This window comes from Schistocerca serialis, chromosome 1 (assembly GCF_023864345.2).
Source record: "Schistocerca serialis cubense isolate TAMUIC-IGC-003099 chromosome 1, iqSchSeri2.2, whole genome shotgun sequence".
NCBI lineage: Eukaryota > Metazoa > Arthropoda > Insecta > Orthoptera > Acrididae > Schistocerca > Schistocerca serialis.
Genome location: NC_064638.1, coordinates 868,164,379 through 868,177,636, shown reverse-complemented (window position 1 = coordinate 868,177,636; position 13,258 = coordinate 868,164,379). Strand labels below are relative to the sequence as shown.

The following is a 13,258-nucleotide window of genomic DNA, read 5'->3' as shown; positions in this document are numbered from 1 at the left end:
AATAAATGTCAGATTTATGTATTTGATGAAATAAAGAATTTAAAGCCACACTTCTGGTCTGAATCACTTCAGTTTTGATGTCTCCTACATTGGAACACCTTAAAACATTAATCAATCAAATTACAAATGGAGGGTTTTGTTGTAATACTACCCATAATAATAAGTGTGCAGACTCGAGTCAACATTTGCATTTCGAACTATTATGATATTGTAGTTAAAGTAAGAAGCTGAAAAAATCAAAGTAGTCAAAGACTGACATAATGCTCCATACAAAGTTTCGTTTTCACAACAAAAACCTAAATCATAGGAAACAATAATTTTCAATGAGTTTATTCACATTTGTAAAATTTCAAATACATTCGCACTTTTGAATGGACTGGTTTGCATTCTATGTTGTAACTGCCCAAGAAATGTGTGAAAATTAATAAGCAGCTCCATAAGTGCTCCATGTTCATAAAGGTGACTTTGATAAGATCAACATTTACTACATACAATTTCACAGAACATGAAACCGGCTGTTTCTTATGACAATATCCACAAACTACAGTTATTTAGATATCATTTCTATGATTGTAACACAAACCATTTATTGACACATTGACTTGTACTATGAAATAAAGCAACCCTTTTGTTTTACATTCCTGTTTTGAAAGTTCCGTAATTCCAATGGTAACTAATAAGCGATTTCTCATAATACATTAAATCTCATAAAATTTATTATGCCATTTGTTTACTAGTAGGTCATGCTTGCCCAATATATGTTCGCAATATTTTGCATTTACAAATGAAGCCATAATTAAGAAAATTTAGGCTAGCAATGTTATGTTTCAGTATTTTGTATAATATGATGTATGTCCTATGTAAAAGTCTTTTTTATTGTATACGCCACTGTCAGCATAAAATAGCAAGGTTTTGTGGATAGTTACTCAAAAAAAAGTTAAACTTTTAATTGTTAATTTAATAAGTTTACACTTTAGTTTTGTTAACCTGATTGTTAAAAAACACACAAATAGAAGGAGAACAAGGCTCAAGGATGGTCAGTTGGAGACAGTTTTAAGACGCAACCACTGTGTTGCACGTCTGTGCAATAATCTAATTGTTGTAATACAGTATTGTGACTATGTAGCCCATTATGTGGAGTAGGCTCCCATTGACAAGAAATGGTGCAGCTTGTCATAAATAACCCACTATAAAACAACATGGTACCTGGATTATTTCATGGAATTCACGTAACTTGATCCAGTTAGCAGATGAAATGGACAGAGGCAATGACTACTTCAGCGGCAGTAGGAAGCAGATTACTAAGAGTTACACTGAACAAAGATATGTACAAGAAATCCGCTGAACTGTGTGTGTCACTGCAGAACTAATTACTAAAGTGCAATGTTTTGGAAACTGTTCTACCAGTAAACATTTGCATTTGTCTCAAAGTAATTTTTTGAGTGATGGAGGCCAATGTGATCAATAAGATACACCCCCATGATCACATGTTTCTTGATGTCTATGGAACACAGGAATAACAATTTTTTTTTGTTTAAATCCAATAATCTCTTTTTTGATGTTGAAAATTCTCGCCCCTGCAAAATGTCACTGCCTTACCCATGTAAAAACAGTTACGTTACAACTATCTGTTCATAATACATGTTGTCATTACAGAAATTATGATGCAGAAAATAATTCCTGTTTTTCAGGAATATGATTCGAAATGTACTGTTTTGGTTGAAACCTTCATCTGCCACAAAAACAGTAGTAGGTGTTGTACAAGTTGCTCTTATAAAATAAAATTCATGCGTTTGAGGAACCTGGAACCATGAATATAGCACAGTCCATTATCAAATCACATAATTTGTTTTTAATATAAATTATAATTGACTTCATCATTAATTAATATGTAAGGGGCAGTCAAATGAAAACTGAACACCCGCCACAACGGCATCATGAACGCTTCTATTAAATAATAAAATAAAATTTGCAGTGATACAAGTGGGTTTTGATTATGACATACTGTGTTACAACATCTATCCTACTGGGAGATGAGACAGTAAATTCCTGTAGACTGCAATTGGCCACTGATGGATCCACAACCGCACCCACTGTTGTACTTCCCTGTTCGACTGAAACAGATGGCCATGTAAGTCTTTCTTCAGGTTGCCAAAGATGTGAAAATCACAAGGTGAAAGATCCGGCCTGTATGGAGGATGTTGCAATGTTTCCCAATCAAACTCTTGAAGTGTAGCTTTCATTCGATTGGTTGTGTGGGGGCAGGTATTATTGTGCAGCAGGGTGATTCCGCCCAACTGCATTCCAGGACGTTTTGATTTTGTGGTGCATCACAGTTTTTGCAAAGTGTCTTCATAACACTGCACATTGTGATTCCGTGCTTGAGTAACTTTACAAGCAGAGGGCACCTGCAGTTGAAGGAGGTTATCATGACCTCACAAACAGCTTTGGATTCCTTCGGTGGGGGAAATGTATGTTTCCACTGTTTTCACACTGCATGCTTGGCCATTACATTCCGGGCTAGGCAGTGAAGCACCAGGCTATCAAACACATTGTTTAGTGTTGTGGTGTTCCCACTGGCTGATGGGTCATGACAGGGCAGCAAGAGCCATGCCAGCAATATTCAGTAAGTTTAATATTTGCAGCGTTTGCTGGCAGCCAGTACGAGACAGCAAGCTATACTCTGCTTCTGAAGTAAATTTATCACATCTCCCATTGTTTTCACCGGAAGTTTGACTGCACAAGTTACTTGTTTTGTAAAAAATGTTCCTCTATTTAGTGAGGAAAAATTACAAGTTTTGTAATGATACATGCACAATTACATACTTCATCTATATTTATCAAATCCATGTATTTTCATACATCTAATAATAGGAAACTAAAGAGCCCTGTTTCCTTACATCCTTTTCATATTCTTCAAATTAAAGTGGTGAAATCCAAACAGAAAAACCTTGGATAGGTACAGAGAACAACTAAAAAGAAAACTTGGCAAAATGTCAAATGGCCCAGGGAAAAGTCTATCAAAATGTAGTTCCACTTGGCCTTGGTTTAATCACGTGAATTTTAAAGATACCTTAATTCCAGAGCTATGCACACAGTTCCTTGACTGTGGAAACAGAATCATTGAGCCAGATGGCATTACCTAGAGAATTTTTGCTATCGGTCTGTCTGTCACAAAACGAACATTCTGAGAGACCACCATCGATTCCCGTTGCCGTTTAGTACATTATCATCAAAAAAGTTACAGGAAAACTTTTGCAACTCAGAAAGGACAAAATACCACTGATGAAGGCCAAGCACGACAGTCCTAAGATTACACTAATTGCTTGCTGATACGTGTCTAGAGTCTAATAAACCCTCTACCCATTCAGAGGCAAACATTTGTAAAACTTATTAAATAACTTTTTAGTATAACACATTTTTAAAACAGACTAAAAATAATTTCTCTTCACCCCACAAATTAAAATGAAACATGTGGAGCACATGCAATAGGTAATTTATTCATGAATAGTTCACCCAAGTCACTAACAATTTTATTGCAGTGCAAATGATGTGAACTGTTGTGCGATTTTCCTTGACGAAAGCTACTCTCTGTGCTCATTATTACCTACTGCATGAAATATTACCGGTAATGTCACAAATTCATAAGCACATATTTTCAGGACTATACATGTGAGATTAGGAATCTGTATGGAGCTACAAGGAAATATTTTATACTTTTGAGTCTGTTTTAAAATGTGTTGTACTAGAAAAGTTTTAAATATTTTTTGTTTTTATCTCGCATGAAATCTTTTCGTAGATTTTAAACATTTTCATGAGATTACAAAAAACCTGTAAATTTCAGGTTAACTTCAGTTCCTCCTTTCGAGTCAACCAATATACTGGTATTGCATCCTCCTACGTATATCTTGCGACAAGACCATGAAAATAAAAATCAGAATAGAGCTCACACAGAGGCTTGCCAGCTATAATTTATCATCTACATATACACTCCGCTAGCCACCAAGTGATTTGTGGCAAGGGCACTGTTTGTGCCAATGTCATATCCCCCCCCCCCCCCCCTCTCTCTTCCACTCGCGGATCGCACGAGGAAAAGACGACTGTCTGAACAAATCCGTATGAGCTCTAATTTCCCTTATCTTTGAATAGTGGCGATTGGGTGATCTGAAACTTGGCGGTAATATTATATCCTCTACATCCTCGGAAGGTCAGATTTTGGAATTTAGTGAGTAGCCCCTTCCGTTTAGCATGTCGTCTATCTGCAAGTGTGTCCCACTTCAAACTTGCTATGAGACTTGTAGCGCTCTTGCAATGGCTAAATGTACCAGTCACGAATCTTGCCACTCTTCTTTGGACCTTCTCAATCTCTTGAATCAGGCTCAACTGGTAAGGGTCCCATACAGACAAACAATACTCTAAGACTGGACAAGCTAAAGAATTGTAAGCAATTTTCTTAGTTGAAAGACTGCATCGCTTCAGTATTCTACCAATAAACCACAATCTATAGTTTGCCTTATGCGTTACTTGTGTATCTGATCATTCCATTTGAGATCATTTCGAATAGTCACACGCAGATACTTGACGGATGTTACTGCTTCCAAAGACTGGGCATTTATTTTGTACTGGTACATTAATGGGGATTTTTGCCTTGTTATATGCAGTAGGTTACACTTACTAATACTGAGAGATCTGCCAGTCATTACACCACACATTTATTTCCTGCAAATCCTCGGTGATTTGTTCACAACTTTCGTGTGATACTACTTTCCTCTAGACAACAGCATCGTCAGCAAACAGTCTAATGCTGCTGTCAATACCATGAACCAGATCGTTTATGTAAATTGTAAAAAGCAACAGACCTATTATGTTGCCCTGGGGCACAATTGACGTTACACTAGTTTCCATTGGAGTCTCCCCATTCACGCTCTGTCTGTTAGAAAACTTTCTATCCCAACCGCATATGTCATTGGATAGACCATAAGCGCACACCTTTTGGTACGAGCAATAGTGTGGAACTGAGTCGAATGCCTTTTGAATGTAGAGGATTATGGCATCAACCTGGGAGCTGACATCTAGATCCTGTTGTATATCATGCACAAGAGGGCCAGCTGTGTCCCACACGACCGCTGCTTCCTAAAATCGTGCTGTTTACTGCAAATGAGCCTCTCAGAGTCTGGAAAGGTCATTATGTCTGAACACAAAATATGTTCCATGATTCTACAACAAATCAATGCCAGTGAAATTGGCCGGCAATTATGTGCATCCGATTTTCTACCCTTTTTATAGATTACTGTGACACAGGCCTTCTTCCAGTCCTGTGGAACTTTCCCCCGTTCCAATGATCTCTGGCAGATGATGCATAAGAATGGATCTACATTTGTACCAGTCAACATAAAATATCACAGGGGTACCATCGGGGCTAGATGCCTTCCTGGCACGTAAGGATATTAACTGTTTTACAATCCCAGATACACTAAACACTGTCAACCATCCTTGCATTTGTTCAATAATTGAAAGGGGGAATGGTGCAGCAGTCCTCTACCATAAATGAGTTTTTGAAAGCTTGGTTTAGAATTACGGCCTTCTGTTTATCGTCATCCGTTACATTACCCACACTGTCAGCAAGAGAAGGTACTGAAATATTTGTAGCATTCATAGATTTTACGTACGACCAAAATTTTTTGGGGTTATTTTTAGAATCTGCAGATAAAATATTGCTTTCAAATTCATTAAAAGAATCTCTCATTGACCTTTGGCAGCTGCTTTCATTTTGCATAATTTCTGTTTCTCAGCAGTGCAGTGACTAAATTTAAAACGACTGTGCAAAATTCTCTGTTTTCTCAGCAACTTCCTAATATGTTTGTTGAACCAAGGTAGATTCTTCCCTTCCCCTATATTTTTGCTACACACACATTTCTCAAGCACGAGGTGGACAATACCTTTAAATTCCAACAAAATATGCTCAATATCTTTGTGTCCCATGGTGAATGCTTGGAACTGACTATGAAGGTATTCATTAACAACACTTTTATTTGCTTTCTCAAACAAGAAAACTCTACACTGTTTCTTTGGTTTTTTGCAACTTCCACTGGCATAGAAGCCATGACATTATGGTTGCTAATACCTTCTTCTTGATTAACTTTCTCAAAAAGATCAGGTCTATTTGTCGCCAAGTTATATAATATGATCCCATCTCGAGTGGGTTTTCTAACCAGTTTCTCAAGGTTGTATGTTGAGAGTGCTCCTAGAATAACTTCACACAAGTCTTTGCTTCTGTCCCCTGTGATAAATGTGCTATTTTCCCAGTGAATGGATGCCAGATTAAAATCTCCATCTATAACTAAAGGATAATTTAGATATGTATTTCCTAGGTACTCAAAACTTTCACTGAAACGTTCTGCGGTGTTGGTTGCGGATGCTGGTGGTCTATAAAAACATCCTAATACAATGGTCAGTCCTTGTCTCATTGACAGCTTTATTCAGACTATTTCACAGTCCAACCCAGTATCAATCTCAACTGCGTTTAAACAGCTTTTAACTGAAAAACATAAAACAATCTTAACTGGAAAAGGGGATATAGTAGTGGTACACATGTACCCTCCACCACACACCAGACAAGAAAGTGAGTTGATACTGCATTGTCATGCAGTTCTGAACCATGTTGAAAATTTCAAATCTCTAGCTCATTGGGAAGTTAGTTCAAAATCAATTGCAAAACTTGTACCAAGCATACAGGCAAGAAAGCGACCCAATAAAAACATTGTAAAATACAAGGGTGTACCTATACTGAACTGGAGACAGTGAATTCTGTACAAAATTTTACTAAAAGCTGCGTGTTTATCTTACCTCTATCATTACAATTTTTCTTCTGCTGTTAAAAAAATGTAAATGTCATGTGACTAGGGCCTCCCGTTGGGTAGACCGTTCGCCGGGTGCAAGTCTTTCGATTTGATGCCACTCGGCGACTTGCGCGTTGATGGGGATGAAGTGATAATGATTAGGACAACACAACACCCAGAGAAAATCTCCGACCCAGCCGGGAATTGAACCTGAGCCCTTAGGATCGACATTCTGTCATGCTGACCACTCAGCTGCCATGGGCAGACCTCTTCTGCTAATACATTCTTCTGAAAAAATTATTTGTTTTGAAATTTTGTCTTGCATGTTCTGCAGCACACAGTGAAATTTATTGATTCACCCTGCAACACAAGTAAAATTTTTCAGGAATGTTTTACTTTTCCACGTGAAGAAAAAGAATGCCTAAATGCCTGTCACTATTTAAGGGATGAGATCAGCCTCGTGTTTCTTCTGTACTTAAAAGTTAAAGGTTCACTGCACTATCACGATGATACCAATAACACAGGCTGCACCTGTGTTATCTACAACTTTGTATGTCATCTGTTCGAAGAGAAGGGATTCCTCTGCTGATGCAGCTCAGCTCGGCAAGGTAAAGAAAAAGCAATGCACACCTCCACTGATCTGTAGGAACTTATTTATCTATCCTCCAGTGTTTTAGGGTGACCTGAAACTGCCCGTTCTTTTTGTTTACAGTACCTAATGACCTCTATGTCTCTGGATGTTAAATTCTAATCTTGCTTCCTTCTTTCTGTTGCAATAGAAAACGTGAAACAGAAAATCTAGACAAATTCGGCAAGGGGAAATCAAGCAATTGAGGGAAAAGTCCATCATATTGCAGTTCTACTTGCTCTTTGTTTCCTCATATAAATTTCCTAAAACAAACCTATTCCTAAGAGCTGTCCACAGTTCTTTGAAAGTGAAGATAGGGTTGATAAAAATAATTACAACTTCTGATACTACACTCTCTGTATAACACGAAAGTGAAAATTTCAAGAAGGAATATGTTGCATATTAGTCAACCTAGCTGTAAAAGCATTTACAAAAGTAATTCTATTTTTTGGCATCTGCGTTTTGCAATGCCACCTAGAAATCAACTCAACTATATAGTCCATCCACAGCAAAGTCTCAGATTGATTCCTCTCTTTTAGTTGCAAATATGTAACGTACATTCTAGTAATTGTAGGAAGCGGACAACGTAATTTCTTGCCTTTTATAATGTAATTATAAAACCATAACAGATGATTGCCCAGTGTGATCAGTCATTGCTGAGGGAAAACCCCATATGTAGAGTTTTTTGAACGTGGATGATTAAAATCGCATGTGAGCCTGTAGGATTACACTTATTACTAGTAATTCTTTTTTGTATCCTACAGTATTCGTCAGTACACCAAATGTGTGCAGACTCCATCAGCTTGCAGTTGTGGTACTGACAACTCAGCAACTCTCTTGTGAAAAGAGACATGTCAGTGTCATTGCCATTTGAAAATTCCATCTGTACTTTTAGCAATATTTCACTCGCAATAATAAGGTTCTAAAATATATCCAAATGTGAGCTTGACACTATCAAGACTTTTTCAACCTAAGATTTGTAACTCAAATGCATGTGCTTGACAAATAGTGTCATTTCACGACGACTGTGAGAATGAAAGTGTTAATGGTTTATTAACAAGTGAAGACACTACACTATAATTTGTACCAAATCTGATTTTTTAACTGTACACTTCCTTCAAAATTGAGAAATGTTACAGAACTGAAAAACCATACCAAAATAGAAAACAAGCATCTTTTTTAACAAGGAAAGGACAGCTTTTCATGAAAAAAGTTCATAAATATGTGGGGTACTCTCATATACTGCCAGATTTTTACAATGTGAAACTCAGAGAAGTGAGTTTCTGCTATCACAGCCCAGCAACGGAGCGAACATCTTGGTCGGCAACGTGTGCCTGCTAAGCAAGGCAAGTCCAGTACATCCCATCCTGGTGTGCAGTATGAATGCAGTCTTGAGCTGTGGTGAGCTACCTCACAAGTACCATTTTGGTAAACCACAGGTGTCTCAGAAGAAATCACCAGGAAAATTTTACAGCATTTTTTTATTGTTGGATCCAGCCTCATCAGAAGGAGAATGAAAGAAATCGTGCAGAACTTTTATACAATTTCTGATAATTACAAAATTTAATTGACTTTTACATCATTCTCCCTTAATTGTTAAATTCATTAGCTGGCTGTGTAGGGAAAATGAATCAGATCCTTACATTAAGGTAAGACGATACATTTAAAAAAAGATATGAAACACTACTTTTATGCATTTTTGAAGGGTTTGCAAAGCAGACTAAAGATGTTAGGTGGTCCCAACAGGTAACAACAATTCTGAATTATTACAGAATCCAAAACCAATAACAAAATTCATGAACATACTGCCAACCACATAACTGACATAAGAATACCACTTTATTATCAATTTAAATTATTGTACACAAATTTCAACTACCTTACTTTGTTTTCAAGTTTACTGTACACACCAAAAACATTTTCAATATCTGGTTGCAATCATGCACACTGACAGGTATGTGTGTTGTACAAAAATTCTGAACATATAATAATGTAGAAAACATTTCATGCAGTGTAGTGTCCTTTCACACAGCAGTTTTTTTCCATGGAACGCTTATTGAAACAATATATCAGCAGTCAAAAAAATTTTGTTTAGCACCAGAGATGAGAATTACCAGAAACAGTTTGAGAAAAGTATGCTAAAAGAAGAAATTGTATGGTATATCTTATTATTGTTCAAGCACTTCACTGATAAAAAATATTAAAATAAGTCTGAGCAAATTATTTCTTGTTTATATTGCAGGTGCACTACTGAACCAGCTCATTTATGGTGCTGTCAAGAATATATCATTCAAGAGATTAGGAACTATTCATAGTGCAGTGTTTCTTAAAAATCATTACACCACTCACTTCCATTAAACCAAAAATAAGTGATTTGCCTCACTCATGCCATGGCATTACAATTCACTGCCTGTCAGAGATATACTGTACAGTAAGTTCCTGAATATGAGATTCACACACACTATGACCAATTTTTCTTATGAAGTACACGATTTTAATACAAATACTAACACATTTAAGCTGTTTACTGAACAATGAACACAACAAAACCCTGGTATACAAAATTATAATTAACTGTTGACAGTGAACAGGATAAAAAAATCCATTCATTTGAAATGCTCTTTACATGTGGAACTGTGACATCATTTGCTCTTCAGTAATACATTAGGTGCAGTGGACTTTAATTTACACTGACGAGTGGTTGCCACCACCAGCATTGTTCTAAGTTGGGAGATTTTCACAGATTAATCACACAACACTAAATAGAAAATGTGAGAATGTTTCCATACTCTTGTCAGATTTTTTAAAAAAAAGGAAATATGACAAAACCAACCCACTTACACTTGAAAAACTGAATTTACAAATACACATTTTTCAAATTATAACAAACCATCTGATTTCAGAATCAGTACCATAATATGTAGTAATTCAATTACCAACAAAGAAAGTAATGAAGATTACAAACAAAATTTATTTCATTGTTGACTTCAACACGCACACCAGCTGTATGCACAGGCAAGTTTACACCTTTGTTATTTGTTTTTAATATTAACTGCTGTCCTCCAAGTGAGCACAACAGACACTCCCAATAGAAAAGTCAACAATAACAGCCAGATCTGCACAGAAAGAGTTGCACTCAATGTTCCATACTGAATTATCTCAGATGGGAGCTAACCACATAAAGTAAATTACTGTAATGAGGTACAGGTTTGAAATTTCACCAGGTTACCCATCTGAATATTACTTCCACAACACATTTAACAGGAAACAATCCACAGAAAGCTATCTATTCTGAAGCCGCACATTACATTTAATATCCTTTTCCCTATCTTTGTTTTGATACTACATTATGAATAAATGATTATCTACGTTCAAAACATCTCATTTTCACAGGAGTTCCAAACAGTGAGAAAAACACCCATACACTGTGGCATACACACAATTATATTTTTGCCAATGAAACAAATGCTGCACTGAATAAGGGCTGTTTGTCATTTATCACTATGTCTTTACAAAAAGTCATTGGAAGAGCAATATTTTATTTTTTTTGACACATCACGTTGCATAACGTTTGGTCCAAAGCCTTGCAATACGATCATGTTCTTCTCTGTTCTGCAAATACTGTGTTGCTATGCTGCCAACAAGAGGGTCAGCTGGAAAAAAAGATAACCAAATTACATTTTAAAAATGTTTAATATTAGGGATGAAATTAAGTGCAAACGGTGAGCAGCAGAATTACAAGAAAAGCATACAATTAACTAAAAATTCATTGAAGTATCAAATTATTCTGACAAAAATGAAAATTTTGGCATTTAAATTTTTTCAGCAAAAAGTGGCACAAATAAAGTGTTTTAGCTCACGGAGGAACAAGTACTGAATAACTGCATGCTACATTCATTGCTAAAGAAAAGTTATACATCAGTAAACAGTGGAATGTCAAATGACTCAAAAGAATCAAAGAAAGTCCTTGTAATTAAAACAAACATGTTAGCACACGCATACCTAGCAAAAGATGTGACAGTACAGACATGAATCGACTGGCCCAATTGCATCAAGTAGATTAAAACTGAAATGAAGTAGTACGTTGAAACAACATTTCTTAGTAGGTGCTTGGTCCAATGGGAAGAATGTTAAGTCATCATAGGAAAGGAGGGAATACTAGTGCTACCCAGTTTTACAAAATTAAAATGTTATTTAGCAGAAAGAATGATGCACATTATAATGGACCACTATCATTTCTGATACAGAGTTGACACACAGTAGTTAATGGTTCTGCTAACTTTCTAAGGATCTTTAAAACTGCATGCATTCATAGAAAACTGAACATAATCCCAGATTCATTCTTTCTTATGCCTGATGGAGTGTACAGCAACAACTTGCAAAGCTCAGATAGTAACAAGTTTGCAAGAACAACTTGAAAGGATCAGATGGTACAACATTTACAATTGCATAAGAGAAGTAGGTCACATAAGCTACATCCATGAATTAATGTTAAAATACCTTCAACTGTGCTGAATACATAGTGCATCCCACGACTTCATCAAATGAAAAGTAATGATGGTTTAACATCCTGCTAATGAAAAGGTCACTAGAGAGATGGAGCACAAGCTCAGACTATGAAGGAAATTAATTGTGTGCTTTTCATGGAAATCATCCGAACACCTGCATTAAGCAAATCACAGAAAACCTGAATCTGAATGGCCGAACAGGGATTTTAACTGCCACGGTCTGAAATGAGAGTCCAGTGTCTTACCAATGTGCTACTTTGCTCAGTGGTCACTATGGATTTTCAGCCCCACTGCAGAAGTAAACTGGCAGAAGAAAGCATATACTGGCCGCACTTGAACTGTCTTCAAAATAGTTTCCCCTGAGAAAATCTACTACCCTTATAATGGTAGAAAAGCTTACAAAAAGATTATTTTAATATGATGCATACCCAAAAACTTTTGAATGGCATTAGAGTACTATCATCTCCTGATTGTAGGGAAATGCTCACCAGTAAAGGTAAGGGCAGACAGTTACAGCCTGTGATACCACACGGCAAAACATCACATAGAGCAAGTAACTGCACAAATAAATAGGATGAGCAAACCCTGTTACACTGACATTAATGAAATGATAATTGCAGTCAGAATAAAGATATCAAGAGGTTGTCTGTCAGTAACTGGAGTATATGCCTGGAAGAGGGATGGGATGCTGACTCTGGAAACTTCTACTACATCCTGCAAAGAACCCTCTGTACAAACAAAGATCATTGTCTGATAATAGTGGGAGATTTAAATGCAACGGTAGGTAAAACCCCCATGGCAAATGTTACTGATTGTGAAGAAAAAACAAAACAAATAATAATGGATACAGACTGAAGGCGTTCTCATTAAATAATGAGCTAAGCATAACAAACATATTCTTCAGGCATGAAGTGATCAACAAATGTAACTGTTAGCTAGAAATTCTGCCACAATTACAGACTACATAATTGCAAATAAGGAGGCTTGGTCTCTAGTGCAAGGCACAAGGGTCTTCAGAGAGCCAGATGTCTCTTCAGATCATTTCTTGCCAGTCTCAAAAATAAAACTACTTAGAAGATATCTTCCAAACAGAAACAAAATAATGCCAATACAGCATTTAGGATATATTTACTTCAAGAAGAGAGTATCTGGTTACTAAATCAGAGAAGGATTGAAGAATACACAAGTTTAATTATAAAAGCAGATAACATCAACCAGGAATGTAATAACATAAAAGAAGCACCTGGTAGAAGAAAGAAAAGTTTTTTTTCAAAAGGGGTCCA

General features: G+C 36.5%; 1 protein-coding gene across 4 annotated transcripts in view; it reads right to left on the bottom strand.

Annotated features, from left to right (window-relative positions):
- Positions 1-9,284: 9,284 nt before the first annotated feature.
- LOC126485858 (ubiquitin-conjugating enzyme E2-24 kDa) overlaps positions 9,285-13,258 on the bottom strand; it is a 46,955-nt gene continuing 42,981 nt past the window's right edge. For all 4 annotated transcript variants that reach the window (XM_050108905.1, XM_050108906.1, XM_050108908.1 and 1 more), the window contains exon 6: positions 9,285-11,120. In XM_050108905.1, coding sequence (XP_049964862.1) covers positions 11,023-11,120 — 98 coding nt within the window. In that variant the 3' untranslated portion in view covers positions 9,285-11,022. The remainder of the gene's footprint in view (positions 11,121-13,258) is intronic.